The following is a 17,500-nucleotide window of genomic DNA, read 5'->3' as shown; positions in this document are numbered from 1 at the left end:
AAATTATTTCATAAAATACAAACTGTAGTTTTGTGTCTAGAATTTAAAGATATCAAAGAAAAGATAGAGGATTAGGTTTTTATGCATGTACAGAAATATATTATGGAGATCATCAGCTACACTTTCTTGAAACCAGTGCTTCTGTTTTCAAATACAAATCTAGTCTACAGCACACAGTGCATAACTTAAACTATTCTGCATATCTTAAAAGAATTCTAGATAATTGGGAACTCATTAAATTATCTTTTTTTTTTAATTATTATTTTAAAGTTCATATTGGACAAACAAAACTGAAGGAAAAAATATATTTCATGACTTTAAGACATTTATTGTAAGTTATTTGTCACTTCGCCCTAAATAACCCATTGTTATGAAAGTGAAGCAAAAACTCTGTCTTAATCTTCCTCATCAGATGCTTTGGCAAACCATTTTCTCAGCACAGGAAGTTAGAGTTCACTGCATAAACCAAGCACTCTTCAAAGTCATCATAAGTCTATTATAGAAACACACACTACTAGACTGGTATAGTGTACCTTATTAATATTTCATTTTGGTACAATATACTTGCATTAACTTTTTTAAACTCTGGTATCATATTGTTTCAAGTCAGGGAACCTAAAACATCGTAACAAAGATTAGACTAAGAGCAAAACCTTGAAAAGTACAGCCATTAGTCCTGTCATCCCCTATAAAGTTAATGGGTTGGAAAAATGGTCAATCTTTGGACTAAAAGTTGATATTTAATTGAAAGAAAATGTTTTTTAATTGTAATGGGGATTTTGCATTAGTGTGAACATGAAAAGGTACTAAAGAATGTAATGCAAGGTTATGTATTGATTTCCATCTTATCACTAGTGTAAAATGAAGGAATATTTCTATTCCATAAACAATCTGGCCTATTCAGCATCATGACTTCTTATTTGTTTTAAGGGCCTGAAAGACAGAATTGAATGAAAAGAAGAAATAATGTAAGATTCTCGAACATTTTTTTGCTGGTGTGTAGGACAAAAGCCATGACACTGCTGTAAACCCTGATTGACTCTACACCAGAATTATCAAGATGTTACATGTCGCTTTCACATTTTCCAGGGTTATTTGGCTCATGAAAGCAAGAGCATCTGTAAACCTAGCACTATACTGTGTTAATCAAAATGGTTTTAGTGATCATGGATTATAACAAGAGACCCGACATAATGGATGTGCAAAGTCTGGTCACAGAATTAGCATCACTGTAGCCTAGTGACCATAGACATATTTATAAAATTTAGCTTTTTCTTGAAGGGAGCATGCTTGAGTAAAACTAATTTAAATTCTTAATATTAATAATACTCACGATGATTCATTGAATTTGGGAAGATTCAATTTTTTAATACTTTTTTTAAAAAAAAAAAAAATCCATTTCTTTTAAATCCTGTACAGTTTTCTCTAATAATTACCCATTATTTTGATGTTCCATTAATGCACTTATAAACAAAAATGTATCAAGAGAGAGAAATACACTAGCTAAGATTTGCAAGTCAGCATAAATCATTTTATTAAAAATTGGTAGATAGCATGAGAAATGGATAAAGTATTTAAAATACTTTATGAAAAGTATTTCTTTAATTCTATTACAGAAGTTATTGTGACACTGAGTGCTTATGGTCTACTGTTAAGGTGCTTCTGTTATATACCCTGTAGTCTACCATTTGTAAACACATCTTTTTGATGTTTCTGCCAACATCCTGGCAACAAAGCAGTGCAATTTCAAATGAGCTAATTAACTTAATTGTTGATGAAGCATGAAACAGTTCACTCACCCTGTTAGCTGCACCATGACAACATAAGAGTCTCAGCCCCTGAAGTTACTCATCTATATAAGCCTATCTGTAGCTTTCCATTAAGATCTATTGCATGCCAAAATGAGTACAGCTCTTCTGACAAAGACCAGTCTATGATGTACATAGGTAGAAAATCAGGGCTGTTTTTGAAAGTTTAAATGAACACAGAAGTACTAGCAACTACTTAAAAATAAATAAATAAATCCTGAAACCCATTGCAGTTTGAAGCCGCAAATGAAAAGCTTTATCACTTATTTTCTAGATGTTCCAGTTTAGAAAATCACTAGCAAACCCAAACACAGAAAGTAAAAACTTTTGACATCATTCTGCAGTTCTGTTTTTTTTTCTGTGTATCTCATGCACATACAAAAGGAAAAGCAAAAAGAAGTTATCAACTGAGAGTTAAAGGGTCGCATTCAGTCCTTTGTGCTTTTTTATTTATACTAAACACACGGATTCCTACTATACACAAAACGGCACAATTTAAAATGTGCTTTTTCATACCTCTACTACCCAATATACCATCTAAAGCATCACTTCAAATTTTCTGAGGCTTCATTTCAGTAAAGGATAATAAGAGGATTAAACAATGTGCTATTGAAAGGACTGCAAAATGGTTGACAAAGAAAGGATAACAACTTGACCCTCTGCAGATAGCCTGAATCACCCAGTTGCTTGAAATATATAGAAAAAAGTCTGATGTGATTTACAGTAAAAGCTTGTTTGCCATCTTTCTCTTTTCCTTGCCTTAAGCAACCCTGAACCAAGAATAAAAATCAACCTACTTTAAAAATTGTCCAAAATCTTCACAAACGCTTTCACAGCCAGGCCATTTGCAAACTCCATGACCATAGAGAGTATGGGAGGCCCCAGTCTCCTCATGTGACGAGCTGCAGCAAAAGAATAAGGCATCAGATTCATCTCAAAAGCCATAATCGTTGGAGGCTGCTAGCGCCTGTCAGGTTACGATCAGTGACAAACAGGTCAAAACAGGTCAATTTAGCTCAGAGCAGTCAGAAAAATTTAATCGTTCTATTGAATAGTTCAACTGCCAAGGCTAGATGATGTTCCAATTAGAGAAGAAATAGAGCCAAAGATGACTGTTAATAAAGGATGAAAAAATAAGATGACTGTATAATACCATATGCTAATTCTGCCATATGACCTTGGTGTAACATTTACCTATAAATAAAAAATATACTCAGAAGTGATCAATTCTGAAAAGAAACACTGAAGATGGACAGTCAGAATTTATGAATAATGTGAATGCTCCTATAAAATAGTTGGATTTTCTGCTAAAATGTGTATAAAATTAAATAAATAAATTTTAAAATATTTTTGCTCACAAGTGTTGCTGCCATTAACTACTTGACTTAAAAAGAAATAAAAATAGCTGTTTTACTATAACCTCTGCAATATTTTCATCCACGTGCATTTATCAAAGAAATTCAGAGGACTACCCCATGGAGATGGGCACCAGCTACAGATCCTGAAGGAAAGAACCGACTTCTCTGACATATAGCCACAAAAGTAATACTAACTAAAAGTATTTCTGTAAGGTCTTCAGAGAAGTACCACTTTTTAAAATAATACAAAATAACAATGGAAAAATGTGATCACAATCACAGAAGGACTAGAGATACTTTAATTATTGTCTCCTATTTAAATATTTAAATATTAAATATTAAATATTAAATATTATTTAATTAAAACAACTTTAATATTTTTGAAAATACAATAATAATTTGGGCTTTATAGATAGAAATTAAATTTCGTGCTATATTGAGATCATCTACATCTGACTATGTAAACATATTTACTGATTCTAAGCACTACAGCTAAAGTATTCTTGTACACATGTAATCCATTACTTGAAAATAAAGAACAGTTAAGAGTATCTGTCCATGTGTTTGAAAAATTATTTTAACTTCATTCATACAGTTGAATTCTGCTGTATAGCACTAATGCCACTGAAAATTTGTATGAATTACACTGATTTACTCTTGTGCACAGAAGGAAAAATCAGTGGTTTTCTTCACAAGACACAAACAATATAATAACTGCTTTAATATACTATTTCTTAAAGCACTTTTTACACAGACTCTGTCCAATGAATTGTAGACTTAACAACTATGCATATATACATTTTCTATGAAAACAGCAGTGTGATTCAACAGTTAATGGTTGACTGCTGAATGTGTTGATTCATATACAAATGAAACAATGAACCAACCAACAAGTGCCCACAAACACACTATTCTGGGATTTCTAACTGTTAACAAAAGTTCCTTAAGTTCATGTGTAATAAAACTGCTAGTAATTGTAATTGCACCTGAAAAACTAGACGTCATTATTGAAAATGATGACTTATTGATAAACAGCTTTGAAAAATCTGGTCTCCGTGATCTCTTAAGTAACCTGTATTAAATATTGTGATTTGAAATAATGTGACTTATGATGTTAAACAACAGCTTTACATCAAATGATAAGCACAGTTGAAATCTCATCAGAATTACCTGTCTCGCCTTGCATTTAGAACTGAAGACTGTCCATTCACTATGGAATGATGAGTTATTGGTGGTGATGCTTTGGAAGTGGTGGAGGAGGTAGTAGAGGAGGAATTGTTAGTAGTGAGGTCTAGCCCTCCATGTTTAATGCCATTGTCTTCCATACTGTGAACTCCAGTCACTTCTTTCCATAACTGCTGAATCTCAGCAGGACTTAAGCCAGCTATAAAATGAAAGAGAGCCCCACTAATATAACAAAATAAGAGTTTCATATAATGAGCTCAGTGTTATTAATGGATTAATGCCAACAATAAAACTGATGCTGTTTTTCCAGCACAATCAATGTGTAGTAAAACATAAATTCATTTTTCTTCAATCAGAATCCAGGTAATCTAGCTGTCTTCTCTAGGGTTATAACCAGTCAATTAGAAATCACCAACTTTAATAATATTACACTCCTTCTAAAAACACTACTCAAGGATCAAAGAGTGAAAGCTACAAAGAACTTGCAACTACTTCTTAAAATAATAATAATAATTAAAAAATAAAAATAAAAAACTAAATACATATCCAAGCATGATTTTTGTTGTCTGCATAATAAATTTCTTCACATGTGAACACAACTCAATGCATACACAGTTAACTCAGCTTTTAGATTTCCCCCTTATCAAATATCTAATAGAAAACAGAAAAGTATATTACATCAAGGATACAAACATTAATATTCTCTTTAAACACTGAATAAGAATAGGGAGTGGGGGAAGCAGACAGGAGGGAGAAAAATCAAAAGATGAAAATGAAATCTATGAGCTTATAACAGGTAACGTTTGAGAAAGAGGCATTTTATTAACAACACCTACATATTCATTAGTCCTATATAATGTTTACAAAAATGGTTTGATTTAAAAACATGTCTTAAAATACAATAAACAAAGTGAAGAACAAAACTACTACAGCACAGAGCTACTAGTGATACTAGTACAGAATACTAGTGATTGCTTCAGCTCTTTGGTACCATTCAGTGGCAACAAACAAGAAGAAAGCTAACAAAGGTGGCCCATTTAGAATTCCCTCTACATAGATGAAATTAATGTCTAGGCCATCAAATTCCCCCACTGTTTTTTCATCCAACCCTACTGTGGAAAACAAATCAGAGGGCTTGGCTAGTAGACTCCATCTCATCAGTCTCCTGGGGTCACAGTCATACAAAATTTGAAGACAAGCAAACTTCTCTGCTATATGCACAGTACCGTTCTGGAGTCTGGCCACCAGATCTTTGCATATAGATCAAATTTGCTCCAAACTCCAGTTGTAGCCTGGAAATTTGTGGTTTCCATGATTCATCCTCAGCCACAAATTGCAATGTTTTGTTGAATACACTTATACATCTGCGTTAGGGTTGTCTGGCTTGAGTTGAGCACTTTGCATGAAGTCATGGAAACTTCCACTACAATTGTTTCTGCCTGAAGTAAAGACTCCCAAAACACAATAGAATAGCTGTGAGCATTCTCTTATCTCCTCTGTCTTAGATACACACTATCTTATGCATCTAAGGTAGGAAGTTAATATATTGAAAGATGAAGAGTTCATCATAACTATATACATTTACTGTCATTGCCAGTCTTCATAAAATTGACATCTCTGTTTTGAAGAACACTAAATTAAATGTAGAAAAGAATGAGAAGCCCAGAGAGCTTTTTGTGAAAGATCTTGTTTCACATCTAGGTTTCTCAGCCTGACAGTTTGGGACAGAGGTATCTTAAAATCTAACTTTTTTGTTTTCATCTCAAGAAATAAATTTAGATAGGACACATTCACAGTATATTTGACTGCTTGAATGCAAAGAATTCAAAATGTTTATGTTTTCTGAGTTGAATTTTTGCTCATACTTTCTGAAATTGCTCAAAGTTACTGCGCTTCACAGAAAAGGATTTAAAATTTGTCTATTCATTCAAGCTTTTAATCAAGGATAGTTTTGCTTGGTAAGCAAGATGTATTAGAAAGATGTAAAGATCTTTCTTCACTGTTGGTAAAATCTGTTTATTCAATAACATTTTATTTTGAAGATACAGGAACTCAGACTACTGAAATGGATTCAACACAAATTATGAAAAATGACAGTACATTCCTTAATACTTCTCAATAACAGTCTCACCACTAAGTATACAAAGCTATTAAAAAAGAGACTGCTAGTAATTTAAAGAAATAATAATTTCTGGAGGTAGTGTGGAAACAAATGGGTTGGAAGATATTCAATTTTATTTAAATTATGGAAGGACCTCATTTTTAGACTAGTATTTTGTGTCTTGGTTCTCTGCCTTAGATGCCAACATCCACTGGCAAACTGCTAATACCAAAATGAAAGAGTTGATTGGAATGTACACCTTAAAACTGGACTTTAAATCATATTTGCACAGAAAAAAAATAAGATTTAAGGAGGCAAGCAAACAAGCTAGGCTCTAATTTACTGCATTAAGGAGATGGGTAACTGCAGTGATGCTAATACTAGTAGTAACTGTTTGATGAAAGTAAGTAATTACTACTGTGTTCATGATGTTCATGAGGTATGCTCCTACAAATTATCAGTTTTGCCATGGTAAATAACAGTTACTCACAAATGTAATCACAAATCAAAATGAAAAATAATGTATTCATTTAGGTGGAATGATATACATAGTAAATTATCCATTTCAAAGTATTCCCTTCCTCCTGACACTGAAAAAAATAAACTAGTTTTGTACTTGAAAATTTTAAACCAAGAATAAACTCATCTGCTTGAATAAGGAGAGGGCAAACATATTGTTGGATCTTGTTGCAAGAAAATTTTCATCACAGATCATCAACCTTTGGGCCCTGCAGGAGCTCCTTTCCCATGCAGAGTGGTCTCCTCCTCCTCTTGTGGTGTAAGCTACGGATGGAGCTGTGTTTCCAGGCTGTCTAGCTCACCTTGGTTTTTAAAATGAGAAAGGAGTTTCTCTCTGGGCTCAGGCTGGTTAATTTTTACAATGTCTCCAGAGCAACCTGAAAGGTACCTGACCTTTAGGATTAAAGGATTAAGGGCAGGCACTTAAAAGTATAAAGTTAATAAGGGAATTTGTAATTAATTGTAAATTATGGCAATTTTGTAGTTCTTGTGTCTAAAAAAGACCAACTCCCATTTTACAAGAGACCCGTAAAATGGCCGTCAGATTTTCATCTGTATGTAAAGGCAGGGTAAGTTTTAAAGTTTCATGGGTTGTGGTAACTCTCAAGCTAACCTCTCCACACTACATTAAAGGAGAAAGGATGAAGCAGAGGATCCAGGGTGGGATAAAAAATAAGAACTATAATGAAAAGAACCAATGCTCATTTGCTATACAATATTCTAACACCAACAATCCAAGAGATTTTGAGATTAGTTTTATAACTCTTTTCACCACTATCTATTTTACTTTTATGTTTGAATAAATACTTAATAAAACAACCACTCCCATGCGTCTGCTTTTCATTTTCCTACACAGTCTGATCAAATCTTAGCTTTTTTTATTATTTTATTTTATTTTATTTTATTTTATTTTATTTTATTTTATTTTATTTTATTTTATTTTATTTTATTTTATTTTATTTTTATTTCATTTTATTGTTGTCATTTAGATACCTTTTCATTCAGCTAACATTAGTTTAATATTACACAGAAGTAACTCATTTTGAGCGAGGGGCTCTGGATATAGGACATTAAAGATCTCATCAAAAAATAAAGGCTAAAACACCTCATATATTTTATTTTCTATACTTGACCATCAAGTAAATATAGTAAACATTCTTATCCCTAAAAGGCAGAAATGCAGAAACTAGACTTGGAGCAAATACTGCTTCTATATGCAAACCTCACAGCTGTATGCAGAAGTTATATCTTCTCATACTAATGAGTGCAAAAAAAAAAAATTTGTCAGTAATAATTTCTGTTTTACAGGACTCTTTATTACCAATAACTTATAAACATGAATCCCCCTGTGCTTCTCTCATTGTTTTAGTCATCCACGTAACTCAGAAATCTAAGTGGGTCCACATAAAAATATGTTACACATCTGTAAATCCTTCTCTATAACAATATTATATATCTTGCAGCACAGTGGAAGGAGAAAAATGTGTTTTTACCATATCCAGTGTGTATTGCCTTAAAGAAGTTCTGAAGGTTTAATTTAATATTACCACAGAAAATGTCTGTCATAAAATGTGTTACATTTTTATGAGAAAAACAAGATTGATCCTCTTACTCTTACGCAAACCCCAAACAAGGGAATCTGTTAAAGTTAGTAAGTAGTATTTGGATATTTTCTGTGTGTAAATCTAAGATTTACAAGAAAGCCTCAGCAGAACTGAAACCCATTAATCTTCATTACATTATAAACTAGATTGTGTGCTCTATCTTCCTGTGAAGGATACTATGGGCTATAAGAGACGCCCACTGAAAGAACTGGGAGCCAGTCACAGCTCTCCATTTGGTTCTCCCTTTGTTTAAGCATGTTGCTGGAAGACATTCCTTCTTACCCTCGTCACTTTAACTCCAGATCCCCTGGCACTTAGTGGCCTTTCTGGAGATTCTGCAAAGCTGTTCTATGTTTTATTTCCTTAGCACATCCACACCACGGCCATTAAAAATCAACATCCTGTAAATTCACTTGTACGTTTAAAGGAACCCCCCATGTGCAGTAGATACTAGAACCAGAAGGCAAAATTGGAAGAATGAAATATGCCAATGGAATTCATTACAATTAAAAAAATAACGAGGCAGAAACAAACAATACATCAATTTACTTTCAAAAGAACAATTCATATACATTTTAACAGTAACATTTTTAAATTTCTTTACTATTAGTTTTGGCCATGACTTCAATTATACTTAATTCTTTGACTAGAAGGAAGTTCTTAGAAAGAACCATGCAGTAGTTCTCCTTAAAAAGTACTTAAAAAAAAAAATACATATATATATTTTTTTCTACTACAAGTATTAAAAAAAAGTATTATTTTATATGTTTTTCTTCTACAAGTGGATGAATGACTGTTGCATTAAATTAATGAATATCAGCACAATTGGGTAGGAGTGCTGAGGGAAATCTATGGGGATTGCTTAATGTGAGAGAAAACCTGAGGAATTCCTCTTACAACAGATGGCACGAGAGGAGGTTGCAGAAGGTAAAGCTGTTCAGAGGGAGGATGTGTTTCAATTACTTTTTCTCCGTCTGGCCCAATGTGACTTTGTACAGAAGGAAACCAGCATTAGCAGTCTCACATGTCCAAATTCATGAATCATCTCACCTCCTCACTGCTATTCACAAATAATAAGGTGTAGTGTGATAGCTTATTTATGACTCTTTTCTGTTGCTGTAATTTTTATAAATTTAGGTATGCTCGTGGCATAGCATTTTCACACAAAATAATATATGGAATTAACACATAGGCCTTTTTTCTTTTTTTTTCTCTCCACCTCCTCCTCCCCACCCCCTTTTTTTTTGTTCTACACTTGTCTATATACTATGTACTCTGCTCATCTAATTTTTGAAACTTCAATCTCATAACAGTTATCTCACGGAGGAACCAGATACCTGCATAAAGGCCAATTAAAAGTAAGGTTGCATGCTATGAACACAATCTAAAAAAATGTTCCTTGCAGAACTGGAGTGTCAGAGGTCAGAACATTATGTAATTTTATGACAGACATTTAGCTCATCTCTGTATGGTAACAAAAACAGAAACACATGCCACATAGTTTACAGAGTCATTAATATGTGAAATCTCTGGTCTTGTCTTAAAATGTAAGCACTCTTAATTTCCAAGTTAATTTACTTTTCAAAAGTATGTGCCCTACTTTCTTTCAACCTTGAATGTATTTGTGTCAAGTGTTAGAGAGTTTGAGTTTTCACTGAGAAATCTTGATCGAAGCGACTTTTTCTTTTCTAGACTTCTTAACTGTTATTTGTTTATAATAATTCATTACTGTTGGATTCACAACTTACAAAAACTGTTGTTATATTTAACATATTTAATAGGAATGACTAGCAGTGACAATGAACTCCATGGTATGTCCTTAAATTCAATTGTCACCATTTGAAGATTCAAAGTACTTTCCAATACCAAACACTTTTTTTTTTTTTCTTAGAAAAATAAAATGTGAGCTTTGGGATTACTTTAATATCACTGTTCGATACTTTTTATATCTGTTGCCTTATACTAAATGAAATGATAACATTCACACTAAATCAGATTTCAGTAATTCCTCAGAGGAAAGCAACGGTGCTTGAATAGTGTTCCTATTAGAAATTGTTTTCAGAACATAGGGCTAATAAATATGCATTTATTTCTAAGAAAAAAGAAAAAAAAAACACTAAAAAGATGCTTTTTTCCATAAGAGTATGCTGTAAAACTTATCTGCCTCAAGAAAAAAATGTAATATGAATAATAATATTTTAATACTAAAATATGCTTAAGTGTCATAATGGGAAACTGCTGAAGTTCAGATGAAAATGGAACGGTAAAAAAGTTGTACATTAGAAATTACTCCAATCACATTTTGTTGGCATACCTTGTGGCAGAGACTGGACAGGAAGAGCAGACTGGCCAGGTGGGATGGAAATGAGTCCCTGACGCTGAAGGTTCAGCAGATGTTGCTGCTGCTGAAGTTGTTGCATCTGGAGGAGCTGCTGCTGGAAGACAAGCTGCTGGGCTGCCAACTGCTGCTGCTGCTGCTGCTGCTACAAAAAGATGGGGGAAAAAAAAAAACGTAGCAAAGAGTAAAGTGGGCATTGAAGGCTAAAAAGACAAAAATGTAAAATCAGCTCTGTCCTTTAATCTCAGCTATTGAATAATAATGCTATTTGTAGAATACTTGGACAGTGAAATCATTTGAAATTTTTTATTAAATTCATTCAAGCTATTAGGTGTTAGGGAGCATGGCAAGATACACTTAATGACACACTAAAGAAAAGGGTCAAGAGAAAGTATATAACAGCTGTTTGAAACACATAAAAAAAGAAAAAAAAGCCCAGCTCATGGCAGATGATAACAAATTTATCTATGCTAAAATTGTAACTCTTCACAGCCGTCTATGATTCGAAGGCACTCTTGTTTTTCCAATTGACTAAGTTTGGTCCGCAGTGGCCCATGAATGTGGTCTCCAGTGATCTATTAGTAAACTGGGATGTAGCCTTCATTTCACTGGCCTGTTAGCTCTCTCTCTTTTCTGGTCGGAATATATTAAAACGAGCACTACATTCAAGGCAAAGAAGTGCCCTATTATGAATAGAAGTATAAGTTCCAATTTTGTGAGGCATTTCAAGACAAACTGGAGTCTGCAAAGACTCAGGAGGGTATAAGCAGGCAGTCACACTTCAGAGGAAGACAAGCTGCTGTGGAAGACCTTTCTTTTCTAGTTTGGGGAAAAGAGAAACTTCTGATGCGCTCACTGGAAAACAGACTGCATAATGGAGCAAGTCATGTGGATTGCCCAGAGCCTCCGGAGAAATACGGGAGCAATTTCTATTCCGTAGTTGATGGCTGTCTGAAATTCTATTCACAAATCCAAACAGAAACAAAGCCTCAGGAGGTCACGACTGCTTCCTCGACGTTTGCATAATGGGCAGCTTGAAGACAACGTCTAGGATACCTGCTGATCAATTTAACTACTTCAACATGTTTTGTTTGTATTATGTTTATATTTGATGCAGTTTGCTGACAAGTGCAAGCTAGGCCTGAGAAACCAGCTTGTCAGGTTGATTTATGAGCACATCAAACTGTAACTTTCTACTCGCCACTCCAAACCTACAGTAGCAGTTCATTAATCAGGGGCCTGTGACTTTGAAATCTGTGCTCAATCGCTTTTTTTCAGCCATGGACTAAATTTGCATGCTCTCTGAGCTGTGCCACTGAGAAAAGTAAGGCTCCTTCCCCGGTACGGACTGCCTGTGAATACAAGATAATCAGTACAGTGTCCACCACGCCACTTGTGCTTTGCACACTTGGATTCATTAGCGGACATTAGATGACAGCAGCACTGGACTGCTCAAATCCTATGTCTCAGAGAGGGGAGCAGGAGAATTATACTGGCACTGCTATTAAGCCCTGTAAAAACACAAGAACAAATCTTTGATGGCTGAATTCTTGCTACAGGAAAAGACCTAAACTAGCCGTGTCTTTTCCAAGCTTCTGATGGCTCGTACTGGTATGAATCAGCAAGGCTCTTGGCTCCTACCTCTTTTGCTTGCTTTCCTGGGTGCTGCTGCTGCTGCTGTTGCTGCTGCTGCTGCTGCTGCTGTTGCTGTTGCTGCTGCTGCTGTTGTTGCTGCTGTTGCTGCTGTTGTTGTTGCTGTTGCTGCTGCTGTTGCTGCTGCTGCAAAAGCTGAAGATGTAACTGCTCTTGCTGTTTCTTGTAAAACTCTTGTAGTTGTTGCTGAATAAACCATTTTGACTTTAATAAATAAAGGCAAAAGTTTCAAGTATTATAAATCTCCTAAACTCTTCTAGATTGGCATATGGTGGCGTAGCCATTAAGAATCACCTCATAACAAGAAATGTGATTTGAAGAGGCAGATCTACATACATTTTTTTCCAAGGCGGTTCTGAAATTTTCCAATGCAGATTCCAAAATATCCTAAACAGAAGGGTATAGAAAATCTGTATTCTAAAGGGAATGCAAGAGCCAAATTAACTCCTCAAATAACTATGCCTAAATTCCTTGCATGTCCTATATAACAAACCAGAAGCTGTACTCATCCACTTGCAAGAAACCAACAAGTCACTAAGGCCAAACTAAACTGTCTGTTTCTTAGGAAAAAAGGTAATTAATCTGTCAATCTGTTTAGTGGGATGCCAGATTCACAACTGAAGGTGAATTGCCTGTGATGATCATGGTACTAGAAATTAAAGTGTTTAAACATACAATGGCTGAGCTATGACTACCAGATGTGTCATTTTCTGTATGACAAATAAGCATCCAAAAATCTACTCTTATGCTGAGGTACTGATCTCTGACACTACCTTTACTGTAAGAACAAGTCCATGGAACGTTCACTTAACTGCCAGCTTTTGTGCTAAGAAAACAGCAACCTCCTCTTTCATTTTATCCTTATCTGGGACACACTTTGGAGGTAAAAAACAAACTAAAACAAACAAACAAACAAACTTTTCCTATGATGAAACAAGCTACTAAGTTCAAATTTCATAACCGCATACCATTTATGTGACTAAAGGGAGCACTACAGTTTTATGAATTTTAAAGCAACAATTATCTACAACTCTATTTGCACTTCCTTTGGCAAGTCTACAATTAAAATGTGCCTAAGCACTTGAAGATTTAAATATCAATTTGTTCAGTATTTGTAATGCATCTGCCACTGCTGCTGCTACTGCTGTTTTTAATATAATATTAAATGTTTCAAAATTGCAATTTCACACTTCTGCAATTAAAACAAGAAATTTAAAGACTGAGAAGTTTCACATTTATTTCATTCTTTTTGGTATAATAAGCGATGAAATATTACCAACTAAGACCCATAAAATCTGGCTAACAGTTGTGAGAACACCCTGTGCTAGCAGTCCAAAGCAGGTAACCCACATTACCTGCTGCAACATAACTGCTTGCTGCTGCTGGAGAAGTGCTTGAAGCTGCTGGGGAGACAACACTTGCTGCTGGAGAATCTGCTGCATTTGCTGAGGGGTGATCACCTGGGGAGTCATCATGGCCACTGACACAGGCACCTGCACAGAGAAAGAAAGATATCATCATCAAACATGTTTTAGTTCGCCTGCACCACAGTTGTATGTCTTTTTTATTTTGTACCAAAGATGGACCATAATTTTTTACATAATATTTATCACTGTGAAGTTCCAGTTTCAGTCAGAATCTGTTATTTTAAGACCACAGTACTGTGGCACTCTATTTCCAGAGGCATCAGATTCGATCAGACTCAAGCTTTATGTTTTGCATCTCTTATGTATTCCTGCAAGAAATTTAAGCATTGGCTAGTACAAATGTGTATTTAAAAATAAATGATCACATGGCAGGGCTCTCAACACTTCATAATCAATCATCTTATCAAGTGTCATAATGTTACGAATGGAAAAATCTATTGAGACTGTTTCAAAAGATATGATTAAAACAGACAGAAAAATAAGTATCTTAAAGCAGTAAATGTTTTATACAATAAAGACACTTAGCTTAGAAAAATATTTGTGCTATACATCATTTTAGTGTAAGAAAACCCTTCCTGTTCAGATATTCTATTAAGGAAGTCTGATTTATATTGGAAAAATAATACTGCGGACTTAGTGGAGTACAGAGCAAAGGACACCAAGTCAGTTACCCAGTCTCCATAAAGGGAGATGTATTTTCAGTGAAAGTTGCCAAGTCTTCAAGTCTTCAATAAAATTATTACTTTCTCCATGAAACTTTATAAATGTATTTTTGGGTAGGTGCTGTTTTAAACATGGCTTTGTTTTCTGTTTGTCACACACACAGACGAAGCGTGCACACATGCATAAGCACCCACGCACACACAGGCTCTTAGGAATATAGGCATGAGAGGCAAAGATACAGCAAGCGTGTGTGTGTGAATAAGAGTGGAAAGACCTGTAAAAGAGCCTGAGGTACGTGCCAAGCTGCTGCAGCAGATGCACTGTGTGAAACCACTGCTCAAACTAACCTGTACACAGTCAGACAGCTGCCAGCAGGACAAGCTTTTCACCCTTGAAAAAGTAACCACTTGCCTAGCTAAATTCAATTTATTTTTTTTTATTTTTTTATTTTTTTATTTTTTTTCCTGTATATATTACAGCATATATATATAAAGTCAGCATATAAATCCTGTTTTGTGATATTTTTGTGGGACATAACACACTTCTGTAAATCAGCAAAAATAATGTTATTTTTAATAAAGTAAATCACAAACAATTCTTAACAGGAAATACTTTTCTAATATTTTTATTACTTGAATCTATCCCAAAAAACTTGGCATAAATGTAACACTCAAAGAAAAAGAAATACAAGTCTTCTGAAATTTACAATTAGAAGAAACTACTTCATCTACTATTACACAGAATGCTATGTTTCACACATAAATTGATATTTAAGAGCATAATTGTAGCTCTTAAAATATTGACTAATTGAGAGTCTGAAAGTAAAAATACCATTAATGAAAAGTCTGCTAATCTTTTGCAAATAATAAATTAATTTTAAGAAAAAAAAAAACTGAAGTCCTTACTCTAAAACACAAGTGCAAGAGAAAAAACAGACTTCCACTCACAATCAAATACTCTGGGGAGGATTCATCTCTCTTAACTTTAGCCATCCAGCAGTTAGACATTTAATCTCAGCTATCACTGGAATTTTCTATAGCCAACAGAATAAGGAAATCCTGAGGGAAGTTTATCTGTGTTTTTTTTTTTTTTTTAAACTATTCGGGATTAACAGCATGGGATTCATTACTCTCTGAGTGTTCCTGTCTTTTTTCATTGAGTCTAGACTCACTTTGAGAAGGCACCTAATTTTCAGATGGTTAATGTTGGTTGTTACTCTCAGTGACTCCCAGAAGTTCTGTAGTATTGGAAACACATCTTTATGCAATAATATCTTATTCTAAGCCTACCAAATCCCAAGGGCAGGACAAACAAGTTTTTACACTTTGTGATGCATGAGCAAACAGGAAAATTCACTGACTGCAACCAGTGCTCATCTCCCTCCGAAGTCAGTATGATTTTCCTCTGTTTCCTCTGTTTACACAAGATCTGAATTTGCCTTCTCGCAACAGTTTTGCCTCAGTCATGCTATTCAAGACCCGTGTGTGACACAGAAATGAGAATGCAGAGAGGAAGATAAGTGCTTTCCCAATTAAACCATTACCTCTAACCTTTAAACCCTGAAAGATTTTTCCTAGCATTCACATGCCTGCTATATAAAATATAGCAAATGGTGAAGGTGTTGCACACTTGTTACTCTACTTCTCCTCTTCCCTCTACATTTGCTTTCTGTCCTCTCTGGTTGAAGTATTTTCAAAAACATGTGTAAAAATTGTGATCCAAACAGAGTGAAAATCAACTTCTCTCTAGAAGTGGCACTGACTTATTTCCATTCAGTGCTAAAGACTGCAGCCAGTACAATGCATGCCATGCTCTGTTCCTTAGTCTGAAATACAGATTCCCCTTCACAAGTCCCATTTCTGCTGTGTTTTGTTCTGAACCTCCCTGGCTCTGTACTTGCTCTCATATCTGGAGACACACCTGATTTGTGGCATACTCTAAGAGCTTTTCTATTCCTTTTTTCTTTTCCCCCTTTTTCAGCAGTCACTTCCAACTGCATAAACTGGAGCAGAGAACTTAATTCACCTATATTTAAGGATGATGGTCAAAAGCATAAAAAAAAACAGACAGTCATGACCATTAGTAAAAATAAATATTTATATAGATAACATGGCCCTTAACAGAACTATATGTGATGATCCCTGTATATATACCATACTTGAGACACATCTTCTTCCTCACAGAAAAAGGGTAAAGCATTCTGAAAACTGCTTGAATTTCAAATTAGCAAAACTTATTACACAAAGAAATTTCTTTAATTGCAACTAATAAATTAGTACATTTCACAGCCTTCAGGGATATACCAAACTGCACTTTATTTCTTATTGGCTCAATGTTACGGTGGTACCTAGGTCTGAAGAATATCAGAAAGGTGCTATGTTATGGCCAATTACATGCATTAACAATTTCTGCTTTACTGTCTATATTTTTCAAGATTTCTGTTCTGATTTCACAAAATTGTAGCAAAGACGAAAATTCTGATGCCTTCTCATAGGAATCTTTCAATGCATCCAAAGTCAGTTCAGGCAGAGGGCAGTAGAGGGACCCAGTGAAAAGGTTTGATCAGGTGCAGTATTGGTTTATTTCAGTGGGCCACAACCCCCCAGAAATTTCTCAAACAGACATCTCACACACAAAAAATGAAGAGACAACGTGAAATATGTGGTTTGTAACTGCAACCCATTTGTCACTAGATGTCCTCAAAGAACTCAAACTCCAAATTCTGTCATGAAGATGATCGCATACAACAACCCTACAGAATGCCATGGCTCTGACAGCCTCAGAAGAACATGTAAATTCAGACGCTCCATGTTTTGAAGAGTTTCCCATTGATTCTTTTGTGTG

General features: G+C 34.7%; 1 protein-coding gene across 16 annotated transcripts in view; it reads right to left on the bottom strand.

The window, feature by feature from the left end:
- FOXP2 (forkhead box P2) overlaps positions 1 to 17,500 on the bottom strand; it is a 436,541-nt gene that overhangs the window by 49,828 nt on the left and 369,213 nt on the right. For 11 of the 16 annotated variants that reach the window (XR_011092013.1, XR_011092014.1, XM_068669506.1 and 8 more), the window contains 5 exons: positions 13,922 to 14,059; positions 12,555 to 12,752; positions 10,890 to 11,058; positions 4,337 to 4,550; positions 2,606 to 2,710 (listed from right to left, as the gene is read on the bottom strand). Coding sequence is in view for 14 of the 16 variants with exons in the window: in XM_068669506.1 (XP_068525607.1) it covers positions 2,606 to 2,710; positions 4,337 to 4,550; positions 10,890 to 11,058; positions 12,555 to 12,752; positions 13,922 to 14,059 (824 nt within the window). In the remaining 2 variants the exon portion in view is untranslated. Of the gene's footprint in view, positions 1 to 2,605; positions 2,711 to 4,336; positions 4,551 to 10,889; positions 11,059 to 12,554; positions 12,753 to 12,902; positions 12,954 to 13,921; positions 14,060 to 17,500 lie in introns of all 16 variants that reach the window. The other 5 variants (XM_068669521.1, XM_068669513.1, XM_068669514.1 and 2 more) reach the window with 5 other exon arrangements.

The sequence above is a fragment of the Anas acuta genome, chromosome 1 (genome assembly GCF_963932015.1).
Source record: "Anas acuta chromosome 1, bAnaAcu1.1, whole genome shotgun sequence".
Taxonomy (NCBI): domain Eukaryota; kingdom Metazoa; phylum Chordata; class Aves; order Anseriformes; family Anatidae; genus Anas; species Anas acuta.
The sequence above is the reverse complement of the archived record's forward strand: the minus strand, read 5'-3'. Positions and strand labels throughout refer to the sequence as shown.